The sequence below is a fragment of the Papilio machaon genome, chromosome 2 (assembly GCF_912999745.1).
Source record: "Papilio machaon chromosome 2, ilPapMach1.1, whole genome shotgun sequence".
Classification (NCBI taxonomy): Eukaryota; Metazoa; Arthropoda; class Insecta; order Lepidoptera; family Papilionidae; genus Papilio; species Papilio machaon.
In genome coordinates, this window is record NC_059987.1 from 1,967,262 (window position 1) to 1,993,690 (window position 26,429).

A 26,429-nucleotide genomic window follows, 5' to 3' on the forward strand; every position below is an offset into this window, starting at 1 on the left:
CTAGCCAATGAATTGTTTGTGGTCGGTGATGAAAATTGACGATGTTTTAGTGTTTTTTTTATTGTATAGTTTGTGGTTAGGATTTATGATAAATTATTATTTTTTTTATCAATAGGAATTCGCTTGTATTTTACTAGTGTATTGTAACTCTCATTTTTAATACTTTATATGACAAAAATGGTAATATACTGGATTTTAACACATCTGATCTCTCGATAAAATAAAATAAAAAATACATTTTTTTCCTATAAAAAATTTCAACTTAAATATCCTCTGATCCAATATTGCATATTTTTTTATTATTTCAATTCATATACTTTGTTTTTAAATTAAATTGCTCATGTTCTACGTTTAGTGTAACTCTACCTGTCTGATGTGATAGTTTCTTGCCACGGGACTAAAAGACGATAGTTGACCTTTTAATATTTGTAGTATAATTTTTAATGCGACGCCCGTCCCTGAAACGCTCCTTTTCATTTATAATAACAATAAAGAGTCGTCCAAATTCACATCTTCGTCCTGATAAAAGACTTTTGGTACTTAGTACATACGACACATTCGATGGTCACATGAACCCCCCCGCACCGGACCCGCACCGGTCCCGCACCGGTACCGCAGACCGGCGCAAGTGACAAGCGCACGCGGTTAACACATGGACCATTTCAAATGTCAAAATTACTGCCTAATTTTACTGCCTGCTCAATATTTATTTAACAATATATTTTCTATCGTACTTAAAAAAAATCATTAACAATTATCGCTTGTTACTTGCGCTCCGAATTTATATCTTTTAGGTTGTGTAGAAGTTTTGAGATGTAAAATAAAATATATACAAAAAAAAAATGTTTCTAGTTCGTGTTCCGGCACACGGTGTATATTGAATACATCATATTGTCCTCGACTTTTCTCCATCCACATTCGAACAATAAGACGGTGAAACTGTACACTGCGGTAGAGATCCGTCGCGGAATCGCCGCACACTAGCGCGAGATCACCTAATGTATATTCCATCCTCTTAGTCAAGTAATGGTACCTAAGTACATTAAATGAGTACACGTGAATAGATAAAAAGCCTCTTTATCTAGTATTTGTAAGTGTTTCACTCGTGCGTTCATCTTAGCCCGCCACTTGCCTACATTGTACACTATATTGTATATTAACATTTTAATTGTAAGACATTTTTAGTAAACTTTGAAGTTCACGAAATTATATATGAAATTGTACGCACTCGGGTATTTAACTCGTTCGTTTATATCGCAAGCTTCACGACATTACACGACATCGCGTGCTTTAACTTTGGTACTTAAACATTCCATATTCTATCTGTTTTTTTCTTTTTTTTTTCTAAAATATCTTGCATTTGTAATGAACAGACATTCGATAGAAATAATTTACGATCGTAAGTTAGATTTTTATAGACGATATTTGAAAATTGCATTCGTTTTTTGCATTTTAAATATATTAAAACGGAACTATATCTAATGATGTTAATAAACCGGCCTCTAGGACTAGACGAGTAAAGCTCAAAGTCCAAAGTAAAGGAATATAATTGAAGTATTGAATATTATCAAAAATAAAGTAGAATGTGTCTTTGAAACTCTCGATGTGCTTTTGTCCAGTAGCTATAGTGAGGACACGCGACGAGAAAACAAACTTACAACACGGTCATTATCAAGATAACTTAAAAAAAAACATAATATTGTAGTTTTCATTGTGTCAATTAAGTGCTTTTAAACTGTTATTTATTATTTTCCAATATTATTGCAACATGAAAATCTATTGAACGTTACTTTTTTCTACTTAGACTCTTAAAGATAGTGTTTTTTTTATGTCTTTGATAATGCGGTGTTGAGAGTTTGTTAGTTCGGCGGAAGGCTGGTTCGTGGCGGAATAACACTAGGGCTCCTAGTTTTAGACATATAGTGACCTTAAATCAGCCTCTTTTAGCTCCTAATTTTTATTTTTTAGAAATTAAGCTGAACATGTGCTGTGCTTTTTGTTTTAAAATGTTTAGTTTTTTAAGGTAAATGAAATTATTTGTTATATGATTTAATGATCGTATAGTTGTATTATTGTACCTTTATATTTATTGCATAAATCAACTTAAATGAGCTTAACTGTGCGCATTATAATTTTAACCGAATTCCATGTTTATTAGAATGAAATTGTTATATTAAATTGCCCGTTTCTTTAACTGTGCAAATACAAGTTTGAATCACAAAATGTATGTATTTTTTAATTATTTAATGTGATAGCGGACGTTAGTATAGGCAGCTACTCTGTAGCTATAGATGGTTGGATTTTCATTATTGTATACATAAGCATGAGTAAAGAGATTTTAAAAAATTTAATACAAAAATAGTTCACTTTTAGTGGAAATATTTTTGCCAAGTAGCGGATTTCAATCAAACATCGCTGTCATTATCAATAAATGTATTATAAAAATATTTAGCGTGTTTATTTTTATGCTTCACTAGCTGTCGCCCTCGATTCCGTTCGCGCGGAATTAAAAAATAATAAGTAGCCTATGTGTTCCAGACTACGTTCTATATCTGTGCCAAATTTCATCAAGATCCGTTGAGACGTTCCGGAGATACTTTCAAATAAACATCCATTCATCCATCCATCTAAACATTCGCATTTATAATATTAGTAAGATTTTCATTTAATTCCTTTAATTTTTTAACCTAGTAGCAGATAGTGTTGAACTTAGTATCGCAAGTTGAAATTCGTACCAGTAAATTACGTTAAATGAGGTGTAAATACACAGTAATATACAGATAATGAAAAACAAAAATAGAATTACTGTTAAAAGTTACTTTATTTGTGTAACCGTTGGTTTCTGAGGAAAAAATCTCCTAAAGCATATCGTTCTCCCTGTCCATTATCTTTGACAAAACAGAAATAAGTTTTAAAACGGGGATTTTTGTCTCATAAACTTATTTCATAGATTATTACAGATCGGATTAGCCTGAGAATTAATCATTACCCTTCATATTAATTTAGTCACTGTAACATGTTGAGTTCGCTTTAGAATAGTAACAGGTAATTTTTTTTTTAAATAAATATTACATACTAGCTGTCGCCCGCGAATCTGCCCGCTCGGTAGTAAAAAAAATCTTAATAAGTAGCCTATGTGTTCTTCCAGACTATGTTCTACATCTGTGCCAAATTTCATCAAGATCCGTTGAACCTTTACGGAGATACCGTCAAAGAAACATCCATCCATCTATCCATCTAAACATTCGCATTTATAATATTAGTAAAATAGTAAAATTAGTAAGATTTGGTTTGTATTCAAATTGATTAAATGTATCTATTAAAGTTATTAGTGAGTTAGAAAAATCAACTGAACTTTTAATGCTTTACTTCAGTTTATGCAAAATAGATCGGTACGCCGTATTGAGTAATTTAAATCTCCCGAAATATAAACAAATAATGTTATAATATTAAGTTAACGTTAACTAATATTTCAGTTAAATGATAAACTGAAAGTAAAAAAATATGTCATGCGATCAACATTTTTGTAATATCTTATATAAGCGGGTTTGAAATTTTTACTTGATGTTTGAACCAAGACATAAGAAAACGAAGAAAAAATATCTCCGATCTTTCTTTTGGCGAAAGCGTTTATCTGTTGAAGCTGTAAGCAGAGGTGACAAAATTGAAACTAACACGCAATACATGATTATGAATGTTTTGCCTTTGATATTTCTTTTTGCTTCCCTTCGTGGTTTACTGATGTGGTTGCTGCGGTCAGTTGTTGATGGCCATTAATAGAAACTTTTTCACTTTCACACCGACAATTTTCTTTATACGACTATACTCTTTACAAGCTCTTATTTAGTTTCACCTGTCCGGATGCTTAAACTCAAATCTTGCAAATTAAATTTGCTCCACTTTTGCGGCTACAGATTGAGATAAAATTTTGCATACATGTATAAATCCCGTGACAATGCCTTATGATGACATAATGCTGATCTGATGATGGAGTTGGAAGATGGCCATAGGAACTTCACAGTGAAGCGACAAAACCTCATCGAGTCAAACAAAGACATCATAGAACCTTTTTTTTATTTTATTTTTTTTAATATTTTATTTTTTGATAAAAATCGCTGTCGCTTCTAGTTTGTGACAAAGGGCATGGTAGGGGTTGACCTTATTCGCGACGTCGTGCGAGTGTCGTCTGGCCGTCGCGCGGTCGCGGGGTGGCGCGCCTTTTGCCTGGCACTGCTTTACTTCTGCTTACATGTACGGTCAACACAAATATTAAACAATATTTATGTAATTACTTGATATTGTCCACAAGTTTTAAAAACAAATAAGAAAATGATTAAAACTCAATACCCGATAGGTAGGTAGAGTATTAATTTTGGTTCCATAAATATTCATTTTCTGAATACTAAATACAAAAACTTTACACTCTTTTGATTTCTCAGATGGTGATAACTATTTTTTTTAATATTGCTTTATAGTAGCAAGTGCTGTTATTTCATACTTATAAAACACTAACTACTGAAGTCTTTTTCTGCACACCGTAAAAGCTAGTCTATTTTCGTAAAGTTTATAGCTCGTTACAAAGGAGACTTCGTTTCATAATGACATCGCGTTCGACTTGCGTGACTTGCTATTTTCCATGCCTTTGCCTTTTCTTCGTCTTTCAATACTTCTCCAGCAGTCATACAAAGAGCCAGCAATACTGATTATCTCCTAAAGATGTCAATATAAGTTTCTATTCAGTCAAAAATGGACCAACCAGGTCCATCGACTTCTAACCAAGATCCTCGCTTTGATTTCATCGGCTCTTACGCTGTAAAGTCGCTTAAACTTAAGCCTGAGAAATGGATGCGACTTGTGAGCGTAGAAGAGCACAGAAGTATTCTAAAAGAATTCGTAGACAAGCCCTTTCCTTTGCTTTTGGTCGTAGTTTTGACTCACGCCGCGCAGCTTGTTCCTGTAATCTCATTTCCTTGTTGTCTAAAAAATAAAGCAGTATATTACATTAAAAAGAAGCCCGATGTCGTCCCCAGAGAGAACTGTGCTGATATGGTTATTTTTGGTGAGTATACGATCATTTGGTAAGTAAGGATCTAGTACGACCATGACTTTAAAAGAATTAAAAAAAATGTGAACTCAACAAAATAGGAACCATTCTACTATAACTTAATGTTCTTGAAAAGGGTAGCAATATAATTTAACATAAGCAAGAATATGTTTGAATCCAGGCGATTTAGCACCTAGATTGATAGACGAGCTGGCATCGCTAGTGGACGAGGTGTTTGTGCCACTTCTCTCCAACCCTCTGAACCACGAAGGCTGGCCGCTGGTCGTGTCGCAAGATATTCTCAAACAAATTCATAATCTCAAAAGCACCGTATACGAGGTACGCAACACGCAAATAAAATACATTTTCTTAGTTTGTTACCGAGACTAAATTCGGGGTACAAGGTGTAATTAACTTAAATCTTACTAACATTTTACGAAAAAGAGCGTTGCGATTACGGTCATGAAAATTGGTAATTTATATCATACAAATATACGCATTTACATTTAAAAGTAATCTTATTAGTGTTATTTTTAATTGTGTAGATTTTTCTGTACTTAGCACTGTAGCAATTTTAAAATTAAAATTTACAATTACCATGATTCTATAAATTAATTCACTAAAAGTGAATTTAGTACTTATCACTTTAGGTGAAAGGTAAAGTGAACGGGCAGACGGTTCTCCCCATGCCTGTTGGCGTAGAATTAGTGCATGAAGCCGAAAAAGAAATATTAAAAGGAAAAGAGGTCGATTTATATCTGAAGAGTGCTATCGAAGGCGTCGTCATAAAATGGGCTCAGCAGATCAATGATGTCATGACAGAGGACTCCTCACAAGCCTTTGATAACGGACAAAACCCAGTACCTAGTGTTGGTTAGAATTGCTCAGATATTCATACATTTTTGTGCAAAGTGACCTTATTATGATTTTAGCTAAACTGACTGAATTTAGAGTTATTTTTATATTTGCAGAACTGGCTTTTTGGAAATCTAGACTAAGCAACTTGAATTACATTTACGATCAGTTGCGTACAGAGAGAGTTCGTTGTATGGCGGTTATACTTGAGAAGACCACATCAGCGTATTATCCGTGCTTTAGTCGATTGTTCAAGAACATTGTTTCAGGTATAGAAGTCAGAAGTCTGAAACCTTCTTACTTTTTACAAAGTGTTCCTATACTTACCAGCGCATTTATTACAGCTTTAGCAGAAGCTCGTGAAATCGATTTATATCTGAAAACATTAGAGAAGCATTTCCAAGCGTTGGAAGATACAGACTTTACTGAGTGTCAGCCTTTGTTCCGACCTCTGTTCCATGTGATTTGCATGGTGTGGAGAGATTCAAAATACTACTGCAGCTCCTCAAAATTGATGGTTCTTATTAAACAAATATGCAATTTACTTATTTATCAGGTAACTTTATAGGCTTCCTATTAACTTTTATGTAATACTAGTTGTGTCTGAACAGCAACTGATTAGAAACGTATTTTAGGCAAAGAAATGTTTAGATCCCAGTACACTATTTCATAGCGACATCGACGAAGCGAGACAACGTATTCAACTTACAATTGACATTTTAAAGAAGTTTCGGCAAACATTTGATTATTTCAAGGAAAAGTTACCAAAATATTTCATGGATCGAGTAGTGGTGCCTTGGACGTTTCATCCCAACGTCGTTTTCGAACGAATGAATAAATTTCTTGATAGACTGAACACCATACAATGGTTTTTTAAAACTGTTTTGGAATTTCAAAAGCTTGAGAAGATAGAAGTGGGAGGAATGAAAGGTCGTGTATTAAGTGGTCAAATAAGAGACATTTCAGCGGAATTCGATGCTTATTTCCATGAATTTGCTTCAAAATCCTACGATGTTTTGGAACCAGACGATGATACATTTAATACGGACTTTAAAGAGTTTCAAGAGAATATTATCGACTTAGACCTTAAATTATCCACAGTTTTAGTCGAGTCATTCGATAACTGTTCCACTTTAGAAGCTATTTTTAAGGTATGTTTCATAATTATCACCGTAAACATAAAACTATGATAATCACAAGAACATTGACTTATTAATTTTCCTTGCAGTTGATTGATATTGTTGGATCCGTTTTAGATCGACCGTTGATCAAAAACGAATTTACAGCAAAATATGTCGAAATAATTGTTATGTTAGAGAAGGAGTTGCAAATATGCGAGGTAAGTATAAATAACAACTAGGTAAAAACAAAACATGTTTTAATGAGTAAATATTTACTTACTTTTACAGGAATTATTTATAGAGCAGTCAAATCGTCTGTACAAGTACGGCCACATGGAGATCGACCTGTATATGCCGCCGGTGGCAGGTGGCCTGCTATTCATGACGATGCTGGCCGCGAGGATCACCAAGCCTATAGCCTGCTTTCGCAGTTTGCCGCACCCGTAAGTCAGCGGGGTGGGGCAAATTGCGAAAGCTGATTATCTGGCTTAAAATCTTCTTTAACTCTATACGTTCTCGATTGGTCGTAGATGTTTTAGAGAATAGTAGATTAGAAAAACTCAGTTTGCTTTCGCTTTTTTGTAAAATTTTATTAAATATAAAATACAGACAAAGTAGATAAAAACAATATACTTGCTGAAGTTTACACAAATTCTTTAAAAAAAAAGTTTTCTTATTGATAAGCAGTTCAAAACTAAATTTGTATGCAGGATTAAGGGTGCGGATGAAGCCATTAAATTATTTGAAAGATACGACAAGCTTATAGAAAATATTAATGAGTTTAAAAAGAAATATTTTAACGAATGGGCTGCTACCGTTCCTAAAATAATACTAGATAATACGAATAAGCCAATCCTTGCCCGGCAAGGATCAGACTTAGTACTCAATTTCAGTCAAAAAGTGAGTAGTCAAATAAAAATAATATCAAAAGGGAAAGTTTATTAAAATTAATACACAGCATTCTTTAAAGTGGCAAGTGCTTATTTAACACACAACGTCGTAATGGTTTCAGCTTTTAGAACTAATGAAAGAAGTTCGGCACATGAAAAATAATTCCGATGTGCAGGATCTCTTACCTAAAGAGAGTTTGGAAGTTTTTGACAAACAAGAAACTTACCGACAATACAGGATCAATTTAACTATAACTATTGATTGGTATAATCAAATAAGGAAAGATAGTCAGAAAGTTGAGTTTGATTTGGTGGAAGATGAAATAAAGGCAATCGATCAAAGAATCGAAATGGCGCAAAATAAACTTAACTGGAACTCTGAAGGTCAATATCATATACACAAAATTTTGTTTTTAATAGTTAACTGTTAATAAATTGACTAATAATATTTTGATCAGATTTATGGACCTATTCCGAAGAACTGCATAAGTTAGTGGGAAACTTATATCAGCGTATGTCTAAAATACAAGATAATTTAAAGGAAATCAAAGCGGTTCTAAAGGTATGGGCTACGCAACCGTTATTTCAAAGGAAAGAAGAAAAAAAGGTAAATGCTGTATTTAAAAAGTAGGATTATACTCCGAAAATCTCAATAATGAAAATTTTCAATACTCACTAGAGGCAATAATAGACTTTTTAATATTAACAACAATTTTGTTGTTATGAAAATACGTGTTTTTTAGGATACACTTTTAAATTTAGATGATCGTCTTGAAAAAATTAACAAGCGTTATAGTGATATTAAAGATACGGCTGAGCGAATAACAACGCTACTGAACGAAAACATGTTGCTATTTAACATGCAAGAAAATCAAGACAGTGAAATTTGGTTAGCGTACGTCGCCTTTATAGATTCACTGTTCCAAGAATCTTTGTTTAAATCTATAGCTTGCAGGTATGGAGTTGTTTTGATTAGTTTATAATTCAATAAGTAAATGTAGTATTCTTTAAACCGATAATTTACTTTGTTTTCAGTCTTGGTTATATATGTGAACACATGAATCCCAAAAATAAGTTAGCGCCTCTGTTTGAAGCTCAATTAGAATTATTAGAGCCAGATATGGTTTTTGCTCCAAGCTTAGAGCCAGACGACGAGAAAGGCTTTATGGCATTGATAAATAATCTCATAACAGACATTTTGAAAATGGCTTCTATAATTAAACGGATAGATCCAAAAAAAGAAAAGACCTACGAAGATGAAATTATAGGACACGTTGATATTATAGACATGAAAGAAGAGATATTAAATGGAATAGAGAGGGTATTGAATTTTCTTCAGTTGATACTTTTAAGTATTGATATGACAATAATTGTTATCTTTTTTTATTAGGTTATTGAAGAAGCAAATGATTTCTGTAAAACATTCGAAAACTACTCTTATTTATGGTTGGAAGAAAGAGACGCAGTAATGGAAATATTCTTGACTTATGGACGACTTTTAAATCCCGATGAAATTGATAAAATTGGTTCTGAAGATAAGGATGTACAAGGACCGATACCTAGTACCCCCAAAATGGAAGCATTTAGAGAACAAATAGATCATTACGAGAATCTTTTCCTAGATATCGAAGACATGGACTCATATAAAGTGTTCAATTCTTGGTTTCAGGTAAAAAATATTTTGATGTGATAATGTATGTATAATGCTCATATTACATAGTAAACATTATCTACAGGTTGATATAAGACCATTTAGGCAGGCGTTATTGAACACTGTCAGAAAATGGGGTAACATGTACAAAGAGCATTTAGTAAATAACGTGATTTCTAGCCTCAGTGACCTTGGAAATTTCATTAGACAAGCAGATGAAGGTATTATAAACCATTAAAATGTTTGATAGCGTAATATCGCGAATAAATGGTTATAATTCTGTTTTTCCGTGATAGGTTTACTGCAACCTGTTCCCGAAGGTGACTACGAAGCTTTAGTAACAGTAATGGGTTACTTGATGAATGTTAAAGAAAGAGCAATGACCACAGATGAAATGTTCCAACCATTGACGGAAACAATTGAATTACTCAAATTTTATGACATGGATATACCAGAAGAAGTCAACGTTCTTTTACAAGTCGGTATTAAAAAAAATTGCGAAGTATTATAATTAAAAGAAGGAAGTGAACTCACATAATATGGTGTATGTGGTAGAGTGCTAATTCTCGTGTAAGGAATATTTCAATATTTGTTTCAGGAATTACCCGAGCAATGGCAAGCCACTAAGAAGCTAGCTCTGACTGTAAAGCAACAAGTAGCACCACTGCAGGCTGCAGAAGTGGCATGTATCAGAAAAAAGATAACAATGTTCGATGTTCATATAACTTATTACAGAGAAGTTTTTAAAAGATATGAAGTAAATATTTTTTTATTGCATATATATTAGTTGTTTAACCATTTAAAGAATTATAAAATGTTGAAATATTTTCGCAGTTCTTTAAATATGAGTGCGATGATCCATACGCTGTGATGTCCAGAGTAGACAATGAAGTGTTACATTTGGAAGATGAGATGAAAGGCATTCAGGAATCTGGTTCATTGTTTGAAGTAAATGTACCAGAGTTTAAGCTGTTAAAACAATGCAGAAAAGAATTGCGTATGTTAAAGGTATTGTAACAAATTGGCTCAAGTAACTTCGTATTTTGGTTTGTGATTTAATTAAACTTAAAATTATATTACAGCAACTTTGGGATTATGTTTATATTGTACGCACAAGTATAGAAGATTGGAAAACAACGCCATGGCGGAAAATAGACGTAGAAAATATGGATATAGAGTGTAAAAAATTTGCGAAAGAAATAAGATTACTGGACAAGGAAATGAGAGGGTAAGTTGAATAAGTAGAGAATGTTTATATTTTTCTGAGAATACTTAAATATGTAATTATCTTATGACAATAGTTGGGATACGTACATCAACTTGGAAGCAACCGTGAAAAATATGCTAACTTCGTTACGTGCAGTTGCTGAGTTACAGAATCCAGCGATCAGAGAAAGGCATTGGGATCAGCTAATGAGATCTACAAAGGTATTCAAAAGATAAAAAGTGTATAAATTTGTAAATAAGTTATTAATTTATTTTGTAAATAAACCACAACTGCTACATTGGAATGATCAAATATTTCAAAACTTTTGATTGGCATAGCATGGTTTGCAAATTTTAAAAATGTTTGTATATTTATAAAATCTATTACTAGCATGTGTCCGTTGTGTGCTCGTTTAATTACATAAATAATTTAAGTATTTCTTTGGATGTAAATAAACCAAACAGGTAATTGTTTACTAGAGTATGATAGAAATAAATTAAGGGAATGTTTTATATTCTTAAAGCTATATATTGGAATGTAAATACGTTTATATTTCACAGAGCTTAGCTGCATTACCACCTGAGCTCACTGTAAGTATAAAACAACAAACAACTGTAATATTTTATGTTAATTGCTCGAATTTATGTTAAAAAATTCTTACGCTTGTTGTCTGTGCATGTCTGTGCATCTGTGCATGTTGAATTTATTCTTTTAAAATTCAATTTTTAGTCAGTGTAAATATCACTTATGAAAATAGACGGTTATTAAGAATTCAATGGTAAAAGTTTATTTAAGATAGTGAAATATATGCTAAAGTTGACGCAATCGTTTAGGTGAGAATCGTTATGGATGAAAATACCACACTAGCAGATTTGCTAGCACTTAATTTGCATGAATGTGAAGAAGAAGTAAAGAACATAGTGGATAAAGCTGTTAAAGAAATGTCTATGGAAAAAATATTAAAAGATCTTAATACCACTTGGAGTGGAATGGAATTTGAACAAGAAGTTCACACACGAACGGGATGTATTTTGTTACGAGCAAGCGAAGAATTAATCGAGACCTTAGAAGAAAATCAAGTGAGAGTCGTCTCATTTACTTGATAGTATTATTTCAGTATTTTTTTTTTTACAAAAGAACGCACCTCTTTTTGTCTCTTTTAGGTGCAACTTCAAAATTTAATAACTTCGAAATTCATTGCTCATTTTCTGGAAGAGGTATCCAGTTGGCAACAAAAATTATCAATTGCTGATCAAGTTATCTCGGTCTGGTTTGAAGTGCAAAGGACTTGGTCCCATTTAGAAAGTATCTTCATGAGCTCTGAAGACATAAGAAAGCAACTTCCCGATGATTCGGCTAGATTCGATAGGATTGATGCTGAGTTTAAGGCAAGAAAATTTTTAGTCATTATGATTGATATTACTTAGAGACATGGTATTTAAAAACATTTCTTACTTTTTCATTTATTAGATTCTTTCAAAAGAAATGTCGAAAACGCCTAATGTTGTAAAAGGTACCAATAAACAAGGTTTGGTAGAAACACTTGATAGTTTACAAAAAGATTTAATAATTTGCGAAAAAGCATTAGCTGAATATCTGGAGACGAAGAGATTGGCCTTTCCTAGGTTTTACTTTGTATCATCAGCAGATTTGTTAGACATTCTATCGAACGGAAATCAAGCTGAATTAGTGATCAGGTACTTTTGAGATTTTCTCGTCTTTGTAATATTTTTAATTTTTTCTTCGTTTATTTTACTTACTTCCTATCTATTTTAGACATTTGACCAAGCTTTTTGACTCAATCGCAAGATTGAATTTTATTAAAAGTGATAACCCGACAGAGAAACAGGCAGCTGGAATGATTGCTAAAGATGGTGAATACGTGCCTTTTCATGGAGCATGCGACTGTACTGGACCAGTAAGTAATAGCTAGAACTTTTGATTACAAATAAAATAATACTTATTCTGTAATACTATTAATATAAATAACGGTTTGACTGTTTTACTCATTTGCTTCCACTTGTAGGTAGAAATCTGGCTAAATAGACTGCAAGAAATAATGAGGTCATCCATTCGACAGTATTTTAGTGAAGCAATAGTTTCATACGAGGAGAAACCTCGTGAACAATGGCTCTTTGACTATATGGCCCAAGTATCTCTATGCTCCTCACAAATTTGGTGGACGACGGAAGTGAATATGGCTTTTTCTAGATTAGAAGAAGGATATGATAATGCACTAAAGGATTACTACAAGAAACAATTAGCTCAGCTGAGCACGCTTATTACTTTACTCATCGGTGAGCTCAGTAAACAGGACAGACAGAAAATTATGACGATTTGCACGATAGACGTACATTCAAGAGATGTTGTCAGTAAACTCATACAAGGGAAAGTGGAAGCAGGATCAGCATTCCAATGGCAATCGCAACTACGACACAGGTTCGAAATTCCTACTAAAATATTATAATTTTATTTTTGCAATTTTTTTATATTATTTGTTGTATAAATAACAAATATTGTAGATGGGATGAAAAGGAATCTCACTGCTTTGCAAATATTTGTGACGCTCAATTCAAATACAGTTATGAATATCTCGGTAACACTCCGAGATTAGTGATCACTCCATTAACTGACCGTTGCTACATCACATTGACTCAGGTAAAGGCGTAAATGAAACATACTTTAAATGAATACTATACTACTATGCTTCGCCGTTTTGAAATTTTTGTAATGGTTTGGATTTTTAGTCTTTGCATTTAATAATGGGAGGTGGTCCCGCCGGACCAGCTGGTACAGGCAAAACAGAAACGACAAAGGATCTAGGAAGAGCGTTGGGTATTATGGTCTATGTATTTAATTGTTCAGAGCAAATGGACTACCAGGTATTCATATTTACAATAGCTTCTAAAATTCCAAAACTTTTTCTAGCGAATATTTTATGAATCATTTGTTTACAGTCTTGCGGCAACATTTATAAAGGTTTAGCTCAAACCGGTGCGTGGGGTTGTTTTGACGAATTCAATCGAATTTCCGTAGAAGTTTTATCCGTAGTAGCAGTGCAAGTTAAATCTGTCCAAGATGCGATAAGGTATTATGATATAATTTTGTCCATTAATTTAGAGTTCTTATCATGCAAGCGATTTGTTATTTAACTAAACTGTACTTTTTATCAAGATTGTGTATAAATAATTACTTTTTCAGAGACAAAAAGGAAACATTTAACTTTATGGGGGAAATAATTGTACTAGTCCCAACAGTCGGAATTTTCATAACCATGAATCCTGGTTATGCTGGAAGGACAGAATTACCTGAAAACTTAAAAGCTTTATTCAGACCATGCGCAATGGTAGTTCCAGATTTCGAATTGATTTGTGAAATCATGTTGGTGGCTGAAGGTTTTCAAGAAGCTAAGATACTCGCTAGAAAATTCATAACACTGTATACATTGTGCAAGGAGTTATTATCAAAACAAGATCATTACGACTGGGGACTTAGAGCAATTAAATCTGTGCTAGTTGTTGCCGGATCTTTAAAGGTAAGAAAATTGAATCAAGGACGGAATTTTATTTGTAGATTTTTTTTCTTACGTGTCTTTTTTCATTTAGAGAGGTGATCCCGGAAGACCTGAAGAAGAAGTTTTAATGAGGACTCTTCGTGATTTTAACATACCAAAAATTGTAACTGATGACATGCCCGTGTTTATGGGGCTAATTGGTGATTTATTCCCTGCTCTTGAAGTACCAAGAAAACGTGATTTGGAATTCGAGAGAACCGTAAAGCAAGCGGCAATGGACTTACTGCTTCAACCTGAAGATAATTTTATTCTGAAAGTTGTACAACTTGAAGAGTTATTAGAAGTACGTCATTCTATTTTTATTGTTGGGAATGCCGGGACTGGGAAAACTCAAGTTTGGAAAACTCTTTTTAAAACATACCAGAATCTCAAAAAGAAACCAATATTCAACGATTTAAATCCTAAAGCCGTGACTAATGACGAACTGTTTGGTATTATAAACCCAGCAACAAGAGAATGGAAGGATGGCTTATTTTCGGTGATTATGAGAGACCAAGCGAATATCGTTGGAGAAAATCCAAAATGGATAGTTTTAGACGGAGATATAGATCCGATGTGGATAGAATCTTTGAATACTGTTATGGATGATAATAAGATACTGACATTAGCAAGCAATGAAAGAATTGCATTGACTCCCACAATGAGACTTATGTTTGAAATTTCAAACCTACGAACTGCTACCCCAGCTACCGTTTCAAGGGCTGGCATTTTGTACATAAATCCCCAAGACTTAGGTTGGAATCCGTAAGTATTGAGATCTATATTTAAGAAGGTCATGTACACAAATTACTATACAATGTTCTTAATGTTTTAGATATGTGACAAGTTGGATCGAAACAAGAAAGATACCAGCAGAGAAGTCGAATTTGGTTATATTGTTTGATAAATATATACCACCATGTTTAGAAACTGTTAGAAATCGATTTAAGAAAATAACGCCTATAGCTGATATGGCTCACATACAAATGTTATGTCACCTCCTTGATTGTTTATTAGTACCTGAGAATACTCCAGCAGATTGTCCTAAAGAATGGCATGATATTTTCTTTGTTTTTGCATGCGTATGGGCGTTCGGATCTGCAATGTTTCAGGACACAAATGTTGACTATAGAATCGGTAAGTTGACTATTTATATATACCTTATTATACTTTTCTTCAAACTCCTTCACTTTTTAGAGTTTACAAAATGGTGGGTCAACGAGTTTAAAACAATCAAATTTCCACAAGGTGGAACCGTCTTTGATTATTATATAGATTCAGAGACAAAACAATTCACACCGTGGACTGAAAAGATCACAAAGTTTGAATTGGATACGGATATTCCGTTACAGGTATGTAAAAAAGTTAAAAATAAAAAATAACTGTTTTTTTTAATCCGTGACTATTACAGGCGGTATTAGTACCGACAGCAGAAACTATCAGAATAAGATACTTTTTGGATTTATTAATGAAAAATAAGCATCCGGTGATGTTAGTTGGGGGAGCTGGTTGTGGAAAAACAGTTTTAGTTAATGAAAAATTACAAAGGTATGATTTTAGACCATAAGCTTCATATTTTTTTAAACCAATAGTACAGTTAAAGTAACAATTTATATTATGATGCATTTATTATTCCATTTCTGATTACAGTCTTTCAGAAGCCTATGCCGTGCAATCTGTTCCATTTAATTTCTATACGTCTTCAGAAATGCTACAGAAAGTATTAGAGAAACCTTTAGAGAAAAAGGCTGGTAGAAATTACGGTCCCCCGGGAAATAAGACACTCATATATTTTATTGATGATATGAATATGCCAGAAGTTGATACTTACGGTACCGTACAACCTCATACTATAATCAGACAGCATCTTGATTACAATCATTGGTACGACAGAACTAAGTTGACCCTTAAAGATATTCACAACACTCAATACGTGTCTTGTATGAATCCAACATCGGGTAGTTTTACAATTAATCCAAGATTACAAAGACATTTCTGCGTTTTCGCTATCAGTTTTCCAAATAATGAAGCCTTGAATAACATTTACCATAATATTTTAAGTCAACATCTGGTTAATCCGGAGTTGCGGATAAGTGGTCAAGTCGCTAAGTTATCAAGTAAGTTTTATTTTATTTAATTTTAATTAACTAATAATAATTTACCAAGTTCAATGTTTTGGGGTAACTTTTATAGGCTAATAGGCTAAGCTGGCTCACGTTAATAATAATCCAAGTAACTGCCACTGCATACTTAAGTCAGTTTTTCTGTCTCTCTTTCAGACAATGTTGTGACTGCGACAATAGCTTTACACAATAAAGTATCACAAGTGTTTTTACCGACAGCCATTAAATTCCATTATATATTTAATTTAAGAGATCTATCAAACATATTCCAGGTAATTAATTAAAACTTTATTAATACTTTAAAAAATAGCACTTGATTAATGAATTGTATTTTGATTTGAAGGGTTTTCTATTCAGCACCAACGAATGTTTAGTAGGTCCTTCAGATCTAATTCGTCTGTGGTTGCACGAAACTCACCGAGTGTACGGAGACAAGCTCACTGAGGATAAAGATATTGACGCATTTCTCAAAATGCAGGTCGATATATGCAAGAAAAACTTTGAAGTGCGTATTTATACAACATTTTTTATGATAAAAATTAATTATTCAAGTCTGCGAAAAACTTTTTCAGATTAATTAAACATTAATTGCACAGCAGTTGGAGTATTCCTATATAAAATAATTGTAGGGACCAGAACTTACTTTAAAAGTCATCAAAATTAAATTTAATTTTAGGATATTGATGAAGGCGTCGTATTCGATAAACCAAATATCTACTGTCACTTCGCGGGAGGCATTGGAGAACCTAAGTACATGCCGATCGAGTCGTGGGACCAGCTCAACAAACTGCTGACAGAAGCCATGGCGAGTTATAACGATCTTATTGCTGCAATGAATCTTGTGCTTTTTGAAGACGCTATGATGCACATTTGCAGGTAATTTAAAGACAATAGCCATACGTAATGAAAGCGCGATGATAGAATTTAGAGCTTTTTAAATTTATACCCTAAAATAATAACCGAAACATTAAATAAAACAAAACCTGTGCCTTAGTTGGCTGGTGAAAACGAAGTTAGAATAGAAAAAGAATTTAGAATTTGTGCAATGCTAGTTATGTATAATTGATTTTTAGAATTAGTCGGATCCTGGAAAGTCCACGAGGAAGTGCGTTACTTGTGGGTGTAGGAGGATCGGGCAAACAGTCACTTTCTCGTCTTGCTGCCTTTATCTCAAGCTTAGAAGTATTCCAAATACAATTGAAGAAAGGATACTGTGTTTCGGATTTGAAGGTAAAATTATAATTAAAGGAATTCCTTCTTCCTTAAAACTTTAAAGTTACTAGAGAAAAAAAAACAATATACATATATTGATATTTAATTTTCAGCACGAGCTCTCGGGATTATACATCAAAACCGGCTTAAAGAACGTTGGTATTATGTTTTTAATGACCGATGCGCAAGTAGCAAACGAACAATTTCTAGTATTAATAAATGATTTGTTAGCATCAGGAGAAGTTGCAGATCTTTTCCCTGATGATGAGATTGAAAATATTATTAGCGGAGTTAGAAATGAGGTAATTTTAGTACAGTTATCTTATTAATGTTCAAATTTTGCAAGGATTTCGAATCTTATAAAGTTATACCACTAAGTCTTGTACTAAAGATAACTTTATTTAAAGGTAAAAGGTGCAGGTCTACCGGATACAAGAGAAATTTGTTGGAAGTTCTTCATAGACAGAGTTCGAAAACAATTGAAAGTCGTTTTATGTTTCTCCCCTGTTGGTTCAACATTACGAGTAAGGTCCAGGAAATTCCCAGCTCTGATCAACTGCACTTCTATAAATTGGTTTCATGAATGGCCTCAAGAGGCTTTAGTATCAGTCTCGATGAAGTTCTTGGAAGGACTCCATGTTTTACCAGTAAGTTATCAAATAATTTTCTATGTTAAAGTATCTAATAATTGTTGTCCTTTTTTTATGAATGAGTAAAAATTTCAAACCATTCTAGGTCTCGTTAAGAGATTCCATTTCAAGATTTATGGCATATGTTCACACTTCAGTGAATTCTATTTCCAAAGCCTATCTGTCGAACGAAAGAAGATACAATTATACCACACCAAAGAGCTACTTAGAACAAATCAGTTTATACGCAAAACTTGTCAATCAAAAAACACAAGAACTGCAGGCTAAGATTTGTAGGTAAGGGGAATACGATTAACAAGTAAAATGTCGTGTTTTTTTTTTAATATACTATGTGCTAATTACTTTTAATAACATTTAGATTAGAGAATGGCTTGGAAAAGTTACGAAGTACTGCTACACAAGTAGACCAATTGAAGGTTAAGTTGGCAATTCAAGAAGTAGAGTTACAGCAGAAGAATGAAGCTGCAGATAAGCTAATTGAAATGGTCGGGGTTGAGACGGCCAAAGTTCAAAGCGAGAAAGCCCTTGGTAAAATAAAAGATGGACACTCTTTTGTTTTATATCTAGGAACACATTTATATTGTAATAAATGTAATTCTTCTCTTGTGTTTTTAGCTGACGAAGAAGAGGAAAAAGTAGCTGTAATAGCGGAGGAAGTCGCAAAGAAGCAGAAAGATTGTGAAGAAGATTTGATCAAAGCAGAACCTGCTCTTGTTGCTGCACAAGAAGCGTTGAATACCTTAAATAAAGCCAACCTCACTGAGCTTAAGTCTTTTGGATCACCACCTGGCGCTGTTACTAATGTCACGGCCGCTGTAATGGTATTACTTGCCCCGGGTGGTAAAATACCTAAAGATCGAAGTTGGAAATCTGCTAAGGTATGTATATTAATTAGTCAGTTGACGTCCACAAATATTTTATCATCGAATTAACATTATAAGTTAACATTTATAACACTAGGTTGGAACTAAAAACGCTTTTTTCTAGATGATGATGGCAAAAGTGGATGTTTTTTTGGAGTCCCTCATACATTATGATAAAGAAAATATTCATCCTGATGTCATAAAAGCAATTCAACCATATCTCAAAGATTCAGAATTTGAACCTGGTAACAAAGCTTGAATAGTTTTATTTTTACAGTTAGTTTTCACTATTTTTGTAACATGAAAATTTTGCAGAATTTGTAAGGTCCAAATCGGCCGCAGCCGCTGGGCTTTGCGCGTGGGTAATAAACATCATCAAATTCTATGAAGTATTTTGTGATGTGGAGCCAAAACGTAAAGCTTTGGCGGCGGCCAACGCTGAGTTAGCTGCGGCTACTGAGAAGCTGAAGTCAATTAAGTCTAAAGTTGCGGTTAGTATCTAAACATTTAAAACATGATAATTTGTAGTTTTATAAAGTTATTTTATTTGTTAAGAGGGAAGTCAAAGGTTTGTAGACATATTAGCAAAATATAAATCACTTTTACGAGTACATTCCTTTACAAATATTGTGTTAAAACCTTCATTACGTTCTTAGTCTTTAGAAGAGCAACTAGGGTCACTAACAGCTGATTTCGAAAAAGCAACGCTAGAGAAACTCAAATGTCAACAAGAAGCTGATGCCACCAACAGGACAATTCAACTTGCTAATAGATTGGTTAACGGACTCGCGAGTGAAAATGTACGGTGGGCAGAGGCAGTGTCAAAGTGCGTAACAATTTGTCAACCAAATGTATTTACTAAAGCAGACTGAAAATAAATAACATCTAAATTGTAATTTTTTTATTTTCAGTTTCATGCAACAGAGTACCACTTTACCCGGAGATGTTTTACTTGTATGTGCCTTTATATCATACGTTGGATGCTTTACAAAACAATACAGGCTTGACTTGTTACATAAGAATTGGCTTGTCTTTTTGAAAACTTTGGAGGTAACGTAGATACAGAACTTAAAGGATAAAGGCTTAATTTAGTTTTTATAAGGTAAAATAAAATGACAATTATTGTTTTTAGCCACCGATCCCTATAACAGAGGGCCTAGATCCGTTAACGATGCTGACTGATGACACTACAATAGCAATGTGGCAGAATGAAGGCCTGCCTTCTGATCGTATGAGCACTGAGAATGCTACAATACTTTCGAATTCTGATCGCTGGCCACTTATGATTGACCCACAGGTATACGTTTTGACTTTTGTGATTAATATTAATTATCATAAGTAAATAAAAAATTACATACTAACTTTATTACATAAAACAGCTACAAGGAGTTAAATGGATTAAACAAAAATATGGTGACCAATTGCGTGTGATACGACTCGGACAAAAAGGATACTTGGATACAATAGAAAAAGCAATTATAAAGGGAGAGACAGTTTTATTGGAAAATATTGGTGAAACAGTGGATCCTGTTTTAGATCCTTTGTTAGGCAGAAATTTGATCAAGAAGGGCAGGTGAAAATCTTTCATTAACATAGTATAAATAAGTCATATTAATCTGAACGAGTCATTATTAAATGATTAACAACGTGTTTACTAAATTACAGAGCTATAAAAATAGGTGATAAAGAAGTTGAATATAGTCCTAACTTTAGACTAATCTTGCATACTAAACTTGCCAATCCACATTACAAACCAGAAATGCAAGCTCAGACTACTTTAGTAAACTTTACCGTCACGAGAGATGGCTTGGAAGATCAACTGTTAGCCGAAGTAGTAAAAGCCGAGAGACCAGATCTTGAAGAATTAAAGGCAGAATTAACGAAACAACAAAATGAATTTAAGATTCAATTAAAAGAACTTGAAGACGATTTATTGTCTAGACTATCTTCAGCTGGTGCAAATATTTTGGGCGACACTGCATTAGTAGAGAATTTGGAAACTACCAAAAAAACAGCAGCCGATATTGAGAAGAAGGTTTGCAACAACTAAAACTTTTATTTGCAATACATTTTTCTGAAAAAGATTGGAAATTGTTTTGTTTTGATTCATTTGTAGGTTACAGAAGCTAAAGTAACATCTTACCAAATTGATCAAGCAAGAGAGTTTTACCGTCCAGCTTCAGCAAGAGCATCGTTGCTATATTTCATTTTAAACGACTTGAATACTATTAATCCGATTTACCAGTTTTCATTAAAGGTATTTATAACACGTTTCCCGTTTTAAGAATAATAAAAGAAAGTACAGAACTTTTTTCTTTAGGCTTTTAGTGTTGTCTTCCAAAAAGCAATTTCCCGTGCGGAACCATCGGATGAAGTAAATCAACGAGTAAGAAACTTAATAGATTGCATAAGCTATTCTGTCTTTCAATATACATCTCGGGGTCTTTTTGAATGCGACAAATTGATATTCGCGTCACAGATGACTTTCCAGGTAATTTAAATAATGTTGTTAATTTTAGGTATCATTTTTATATATGAGTTAATAAAAATATATTTTAAAGGTGCTTCTAATGAGCGAAGAAATTTCCCCTGCTGAATTAGACTTTTTCTTGCGATTTCCAATTAAACCTCACGTGACGAGTCCAGTGGACTTCTTATCGAACCAAAGTTGGGGCGGCATATGTTCTTTAGCTAGCAAGGATGAATTTAGGAACCTCGATAGAGATATAGAAACGTCACCGAAACGCTGGAAAAAAATAGTAGAAATGGAATGCCCCGAAAGAGAAAAGTTTCCGCAGGTAAGTTAATGGTAATTTTTATGGAAGTCGCTGCATACTTCATGAATAAAATTTTATTTTCAGTTTTAATTGCTCTCTTACAGGAATGGAAAAATAAAACTGCCCTACAACGATTGTGCATGCTAAGAGCATTGCGACCTGATAGGATGACCTACGCAGTAGCGTTAGTAAAACCATTTTTTGCTTAGTGTTTGATTTGAAATATAATTTCGTACATTTTCAACGTCGTCGGTGGCTCAGGGGTTAAGCACTTGACTTGCAATCTGCAGGTCCAGGGTTCGAATCCCACCATGTACCAATGTGTTTTTCGATTTTCGATTTACATATGTACATTTATCCGACGTTCTTACGGTGAAGGAAAACATCGTGATGCAACCTGCACATATCTGAGAAGAAATTCAATGATATGTGTGAAGTCAACCAACCCGCACTTGGCCACTTGGTTGACTATGGCCTAGTCACCCCTAACTTGGGGTAGGCTCCGAGCCCTTCAGTGGGGACGTATAGTGAGCTGATGATGACATTTTCAACATTATTTTTAGAGCTTACATCGAAGAGAGGATGGGATCGAAATACGTTGAAAACAGAACAGTTGAATTCAGCAAATCATTTGAAGAAACGAGTCCTACGACACCAATCTTTTTTATTCTTTCACCCGGAGTGAATCCCCTTAAAGACGTTGAAACTCTTGGTAAAGTTATGGGATTCTCTGTCGATAGGAATAATTTCCATAACGTGTCATTAGGTCAGGGCCAAGAAATTGTGGCCGAACAAGCAATGGATGAAGCGTTAAAGAATGGCCATTGGGTCGTTTTACAGGTATTTTCAATAAGCTTTTTCTATTTATGTGCAAAGATCATTTCAATTAGTTTTAATAGCTGGATTGATTTCATTTTCAGAATATTCATTTAGTAAAAAAATGGCTGCCGAGTTTAGAAAAGAAGATGGAAAGTTTTGCTTCAGGCTGTCACGAAGACTTTCGTTTGTTTATGTCTGCCGAGCCGGCAGCTACACCGGGGGCTCATATTATCCCGCAAGGAATTTTAGAATCCAGTATCAAAATTACTAATGAGCCACCCACCGGTATGCAGGTAAAAGGATCAGTAAAAATGATATCACCAAATGTTGTACATTCGTTATTTCGAGATGATGGTATGTTATAACTTATTTCATGATGATGGTATATTAATATTTCATTAACCTTTAAGGCAAACATTCATAAAGCCCTAGATAATTTCAATCAAGAAACTTTAGAAATGTGTGGCAAGGAAGCAGAATTTAAAGCTATACTCTTTGCTCTGTGCTACTTCCATGCCGTAGTGGCTGAAAGAAGGAAGTTTGGCCCTCAGGGTTGGAACAAAATTTATCCCTTTAATGTTGGTAAGTTATAAATGTATATAACTTGATTAAGCTTCTATTTAAAGTAAAATATTTTATTACTCAATTTCTTGATTCAGGTGATCTCACTATTAGCGTGTTTGTTCTCTACAACTATTTGGAGGCTAATTCTAAAGTCCCTTGGGAAGATCTTCGATATTTGTTTGGTGAAATTATGTACGGAGGTCATATAACCGACGATTGGGACAGACGTCTTTGTAACGCTTACTTAGAAGAACTTATGCAATCGGATCTTGTAAGTTTTTTCTTAAGCTCTTAATAATAATCTTAAGCTCTTAATATTGCGTAAATTAAGTTCACATTTATGGTTCTGATTTTAAAATATGTATCGACTAAATTCTTATGATAATTTTACACTTTATTGAACTGAATCAATTGTTTTTAGGTCGATGGTGAACTTCAATTAGCTCCAGGCTTCCCTGCTCCCCCTAACACTGATTATTCTGGTTATCACCAGTACATAGAAGATGCGATGCCTCCAGAATCTCCTTACTTATACGGTTTACATCCTAATGCTGAAATAGGATTTTTGACTACTACTTCGGAAAATTTATTCAGAACAATATTCGAAATGCAACCGAGAGATGCCCAAGCTTCTGGAGCATCAACTGTTACTAGAGAAGACAAGGTATTGAAACGTATTATTTAAAAGTTTTTACATTAGTTTATTATTTATAACTAGGTATAAAATATTGCTATAATTTTAATTAAATTTAGGTCAAACAAATGTTAGACGAAATAATGGAGAAATTACCAGAAGAATTCAATATGGTAGAAATTATGGGCAAAGTTGAGGAACGTACGCCGTACGTAATTGTGGCTTTCCAAGAGTGCGAGAGAATGAACCATTTGACTGGCGAAATGAAGAGGTCATTAAAAGAATTAGATTTAGGATTAAAGGTATAGTTTCTTATATTATGTAAATTGAAATATTGTAATAATCCAGTATTCCATTTTGTCTGCCTCATTTAGAGGCATTCGAACATAATTTTAGAAATCGTAATGAGAAAGAGATCGGTTTTACAGGGAGAACTAACAATAACGTCCGATATGGAAGATTTAGAAAATTCTTTATTTTTGGATCAAGTAAGTATGATGTACAAGTTAGTGTTAAGTGTTATATTTATATAGAGTAATTAAAACGATAATAAATTTTAGGTACCTGCCATCTGGGCTGATCGAGCTTATCCTTCCTTGCTTGGACTCTCAGCCTGGTTCGTAGATCTACTTCTACGGCTTCGAGAATTGGAAACCTGGGCCACTGACTTTGTTGTAAGAAGCTAGTTTAACTGTCTTTTGTTTTGTATAATCAATGAAGTGAATCAATTTATATCTCATCTTAATTTCGTGATCGTGTGAGATTATCATTGAAAGAGATAAATGACATATGTCGAAAGAATCAGTTTAAAGTAATTATACAACCCAATAAACATTTTATTATTTCATATTAACGTTATTTTTGTAATTTTAGTTGCCTGCCTCAGTGTGGTTGGCGGGTTTCTTCAACCCGCAAAGCTTGTTGACCGCCATCATGCAGAGCACAGCGCGCCGTTATGAACTGCCCCTCGACAAAATGTGTCTGCAGTGTGACGTCACTAAAAAAATGAAAGAGGAGTTCACGTAAGATAATTTGTAGATAAATAATTTTCTAATCACTTGATTGTGACTTTTTTATTATTGTAAATAAAAAAAAATTGTACTTATTTGCTTGCTGCGTGTAAATTAAGTCATGCTTACCTGGTACAGGATAGCTGACTCCCGGTCAGCACCGCGAGATGGCGCGTACGTGCATGGGCTGCAGATGGAGGGTGCGCGCTGGGACGTGCAGGCCGGCATCATTATGGACTCCAGGCTCAAGGAGTTATTCCCACCAATGCCAGTTATTAATGTTCGGGTATGATAAAAACACCATTACGTGTTTTATGTATTAGTTTTACTTTAACTAAAGTCTAATAGGTCGAGCAATATTAATATCACCAAGGTCACGTATTACCTAAAACAGACAATATGCCGCTAAAATATAGCTCTAATAGATTATAAATTGTACATTATGATTAAATTTGAACAATTAATTTGTTTTTATCCCACCCTTACCAAATCTTTTATGTTATTTCTTCTTGCTCTTTAATATGTAACAAATACATACTATGGGATATTATTGCAAAGACTTAACACAGCTTGTTGTCTTGATCATTTATGACTCTTTTCTAAATAACAATTTTATTCTAGGCTATAACGCAGGACAAACAAGACCTTAGGAACATGTACGAGTGCCCGGTGTACAAGACGCGGACCCGCGGCCCCACCTACGTGTGGACCTTCAACCTCAAAACAAAAGATAAACCCGCCAAGTGGACCTTAGCCGGAGTTGCGCTGTTGCTTCAGATATAGATGATTAGAATAATGTTGCAAACGTAATTTGCTTTCATTAATTATTTTGTTATAGAGTCAATGTTACATAATGCCGCTATAGAATAACATAGCATTATTTTATGTAGCGCTTACAAGTAGTGAGCAACCAACATGCTTAAAAATTAAGATTCTAAATAGTGAATAATGTAAAAGAAATTCTTAATGTCCTTCATTGTAACTATCTTTTACGGCTTTGTATTTATTCTGAGGTTTAGTGTTTATATATTTTATGTTTTATTTTAGTCAAATTATATTTAATTTTTTTACAAAAGTTTCTTGTAATTTCTTAATAAAATCTGTTTTCGCTAATGGTGTTGTTTTTATTATTGAAAGGGGAAATTGAATTGTGCGCTTTCTTTCGACAATCATACCGTTTAAAATTATTGCAGAAAATTTAACAAGGCTATAGTTAATTGGAAATAGAAAATATCAATTTGCTTACAAAAATGACGCATTTATTTTTTATTCAACTTCATCAAATGTCTAAATTATTCATAGTAAAATCGTCATTTTACTATGAATAATTTAGACATTTGATGAAGTTACTACATAACTTATTTTTTTACGCACTATTCCGTCGAATAGTGCGTAAAAAAATAAGTTATGAATCAGTAAGGTCATGTTGTAGACGATGAAATCATATTTGGATTTA

General features: G+C 33.7%; 1 protein-coding gene across 1 annotated transcript; it reads left to right on the plus strand.

Annotated features, from left to right (window-relative positions):
* The first annotated feature begins 4,746 nt into the window (after window positions 1-4,746).
* On the plus strand, window positions 4,747-25,877 carry LOC106719007 (dynein beta chain, ciliary). Its single transcript, XM_045681023.1, has 66 exons — window positions 4,747-5,059; window positions 5,226-5,383; window positions 5,695-5,917; window positions 6,016-6,168; window positions 6,244-6,455; window positions 6,535-7,050; window positions 7,128-7,238; window positions 7,309-7,463; window positions 7,731-7,927; window positions 8,040-8,294; window positions 8,369-8,517; window positions 8,654-8,865; window positions 8,946-9,231; window positions 9,301-9,579; window positions 9,647-9,782; window positions 9,858-10,039; window positions 10,160-10,318; window positions 10,396-10,569; window positions 10,644-10,789; window positions 10,863-10,989; window positions 11,329-11,358; window positions 11,602-11,847; window positions 11,932-12,156; window positions 12,239-12,465; window positions 12,545-12,686; window positions 12,795-13,207; window positions 13,291-13,426; window positions 13,516-13,650; window positions 13,726-13,856; window positions 13,970-14,303; window positions 14,374-15,086; window positions 15,157-15,458; window positions 15,519-15,673; window positions 15,733-15,869; window positions 15,972-16,438; window positions 16,601-16,716; window positions 16,788-16,949; window positions 17,121-17,320; window positions 17,518-17,674; window positions 17,770-17,958; window positions 18,064-18,303; window positions 18,392-18,582; window positions 18,665-18,834; window positions 18,922-19,184; window positions 19,294-19,414; window positions 19,485-19,660; window positions 19,826-19,995; window positions 20,081-20,219; window positions 20,302-20,466; window positions 20,549-20,742; window positions 20,835-21,204; window positions 21,286-21,426; window positions 21,490-21,660; window positions 21,731-21,967; window positions 22,051-22,130; window positions 22,510-22,786; window positions 22,867-23,058; window positions 23,176-23,347; window positions 23,425-23,600; window positions 23,751-23,993; window positions 24,083-24,265; window positions 24,392-24,451; window positions 24,524-24,637; window positions 24,837-24,979; window positions 25,112-25,259; window positions 25,595-25,877. The coding sequence occupies exons 1-66, from the start codon at window positions 4,747-4,749 to the stop codon at window positions 25,754-25,756; spliced, it is 13,458 nt and encodes a 4,485-aa protein (XP_045536979.1). The 3' UTR covers window positions 25,757-25,877.
* Window positions 25,878-26,429: the final 552 nt, after the last annotated feature.

What these genes read in the sequence shown, in the direction of transcription:
- LOC106719007 (XM_045681023.1), top strand. Translation starts at nt 4,747, where the DNA reads ATGGACCAACCAGGTCCATCGACTTCTAACCAAGATCCTCGCTTTGAT. An exon ending in AAAGGAAAGAAGAAAAAAAG is followed by an intron (nt 8,518 to 8,653) that starts GTAAATGCTGTA and finishes CGTGTTTTTTAG; the next exon opens with GATACACTTTTAAATTTAGA. An exon ending in AAAGAGAAAAGTTTCCGCAG is followed by an intron (nt 21,968 to 22,050) that starts GTAAGTTAATGG and finishes GCTCTCTTACAG; the next exon opens with GAATGGAAAAATAAAACTGC.